General features: G+C 42.9%; 1 protein-coding gene across 1 annotated transcript in view; it reads left to right on the top strand.

Moving 5' to 3' along the window:
• The window catches only part of TBX15 (T-box transcription factor 15), a 114,837-nt gene that overhangs the window by 96,903 nt on the left and 15,432 nt on the right, over positions 1-2,502 (top strand). Inside the window, exon 7 of the mRNA XM_004714873.2 lies at positions 1,904-2,001. Coding sequence (XP_004714930.1) covers positions 1,904-2,001 — 98 coding nt within the window. The remainder of the gene's footprint in view (positions 1-1,903; positions 2,002-2,502) is intronic.

Genomic DNA, 2,502 nt, shown 5'->3' on the forward strand with positions numbered 1-2,502 from the left:
CTACTTTAGCCTTCCAGCACTTTATTATGAAATGAGAAGGGACTGTTATTTGTCCTTGAGCTAATGTTGTGCCCTCATCATCGGTACATGTTCCTGGGAAGAATGGGAGAGGACGTGGAACAATAAAGACCCTGCCATTTGCAGTGAGCCTCCTGTGCCATTAAAGGGAATCCTAAAATAGTCTGGTGAGCAGCCAACATTCCAAAACAAAGCAGTCAGATCTAAGCCTGGCCTATCTATTTCTTATATCCACCATGGCTCAACATGGCTTTATCTGCGTATCCCCTTATTATTCTGAACTCTAATCGCCTGGGCCCATTCTCTCCACAAATAGTTTTCATGTACTGTAGTCAGCATTAATGCAGGCTGACTATGTGGAGATGTCTTCTATTCCTACTTCTAACAGATTAACAGCTAATAAACACCATGCAACACCCTCTCCTATGAACCTCTTCTTAAAATACAGACTTTGGTTTGCCAACGTTGGTGTATTTAAAGCCTCCAAGATTCCAGGGAAGACTTTAGAACGTTAGCTGGACAGGGAAGGCAAGTTCGCAGAGAAAAGTTTCCCACCCAGAGAGTCAATCAGTGTATCAGCAGCTCTTCTGATTTGAACTTCAGGGGATCCGATAGTCATTTATAAGGAAGAGATACTTGTTCTCACTTAAAATGAAATACTTCTCACTTTATTTTTGGTAGGCAGGATTGAAGATAACTCTGGAAATACAACACCTAGAGACATGGACAGGCAGTAGGTTTCATTTCAAAAGGAAATTATCACCCCTCCCACCCCCAGGAAAGGGCACCATAGTGCCTTCCAGTGAGTGTGTGCTGAGAAGACGTACGTGAAGCGCTCTTCTCCACCCTCTTTCTCCTTCCTGTCTTGTAGTCCCGACACCCTCCCTTCCTACATTGACATAAAAGCTAAGGAGTTAGTGTTAAGGAAAACTCAATAATCAGAAGCTGTGCTCAAAGCTTTAAACAAAAGCCAACCAATACCTGGTTTTAAGGACATGAAATAGAAACAAGAGTCTATCAGAAATATCTGAATAATTATGCTAAGATGGTGTATGTTAGAATTTTGTATATATATGAACGATCGATCATTAATTGAAGGGTAAAGTAGACACTGACTATGGACTCTAATTAATAGGGATTCAAATACGAATGAACCAGGAATTTATTTGTAAAATATTTGACATTTCCTGAAGTCCTACGACTATGACCCTCAAAGGCAAATTTCATTCCTGGTTTAGATAACTGTAGATACATATTTGAAGAAATATATTAGTCTTTTTGCCTGAGGTGAAATTTCTAGGACCAATCTTTTCTTTGCCTTCAGGTAGGTTTTTCTTGTGATAGCCACATGCAAACGCAGGTATGTCCTTACTGTTGCCTCCTTGTCTCTGTTGCTTTAAGAAGCCATTAAAGTCACAGCAGCTTGGCAGTTGGCTCTTTGCATAGTCGAAGGGTGGAGTTGACATTGGGACAAGCTGTGTCCCTGCACTGTAATAATGATGATGACATCTTCCTGCATCAGAGAAATAGTCCACGGCCACTCTCTGCTCAGCTGTACCTATTATGTTCAGAGTTGTGACATTTGACGCTTAACATACTTCTTTTTCATGCCGACCATACGTCCTTTGAAGACTGGCTAGACTGAAAAGCCTTCATAATTACAGTTCTGCTTGAATGTCGTCTGAATGTAATTAATTTGTTCTTCCATTTGCCATGCGGTGCCACCAGAACTTTGTGCTTTCCTGGACTCCTGCACTGTGCTGATGGTATCTCTCGGTGCCCATTCATGTGGCACTTGTTAGACAAGCTAGCTCAGCAGCTTTAAAAGTCAGGGCATTGCTTGGGGGTGACTTACAGCATCCTTCACTGGCTTCTCTCTCTACAGAACTGGACTGGAAGCCATCATGGAGACTTATGCATTTTGGAGACCCCCTGTGCGCACACTCACCTTTGAGGATTTCACTACCATGCAAAAACAGCAAGGTAAAGCCCCGGAGAAAGGAGGGAGTGGGAGCAGAGTGAATAGAGCATACCTGGGCCCTCGCCAAAGGCAGGGGCCACACGGGCTCTCCTGGAACAAGAGAACTCGGTCGATCTGGAAATAGCACTTGGGAAAACATGCCCGCTCCAAAGGTAGCATTTCACTTGGCAATAGTTTCCTTCCTAAAATCAAGGCTATATTCATATGTGTGTGATTATGATGGGTAGAAATATTAATATTACTCTCATTAAGAATCCATATGGTCCTTGATATTGAAGACATCGTCACAATAACTTCACCCCCCCCCCCCTCTGGTTTTGGTGTCCTAGTTCTGAGAAAAATGTAGCTCCAAACGGTGAGAGTAAATTGCCTCAGGTCTCCCAGGGAGTCATTGCGGACCCATCTGAACTTTACACTTGCACTCTCCCAACTTGGTGGGCTAGGTAGACTCCCCACCTTCAGTTTCTGCACTTTTTATTCACTTTCTAATCTTTCTTTTATTG

This window comes from Echinops telfairi, unplaced genomic scaffold (genome assembly GCF_000313985.2).
Source record: "Echinops telfairi isolate 266 unplaced genomic scaffold, ASM31398v2 ScPeMD7_7466;HRSCAF=8504, whole genome shotgun sequence".
In the NCBI taxonomy this organism is placed as follows: Eukaryota; Metazoa; Chordata; class Mammalia; order Afrosoricida; family Tenrecidae; genus Echinops; species Echinops telfairi.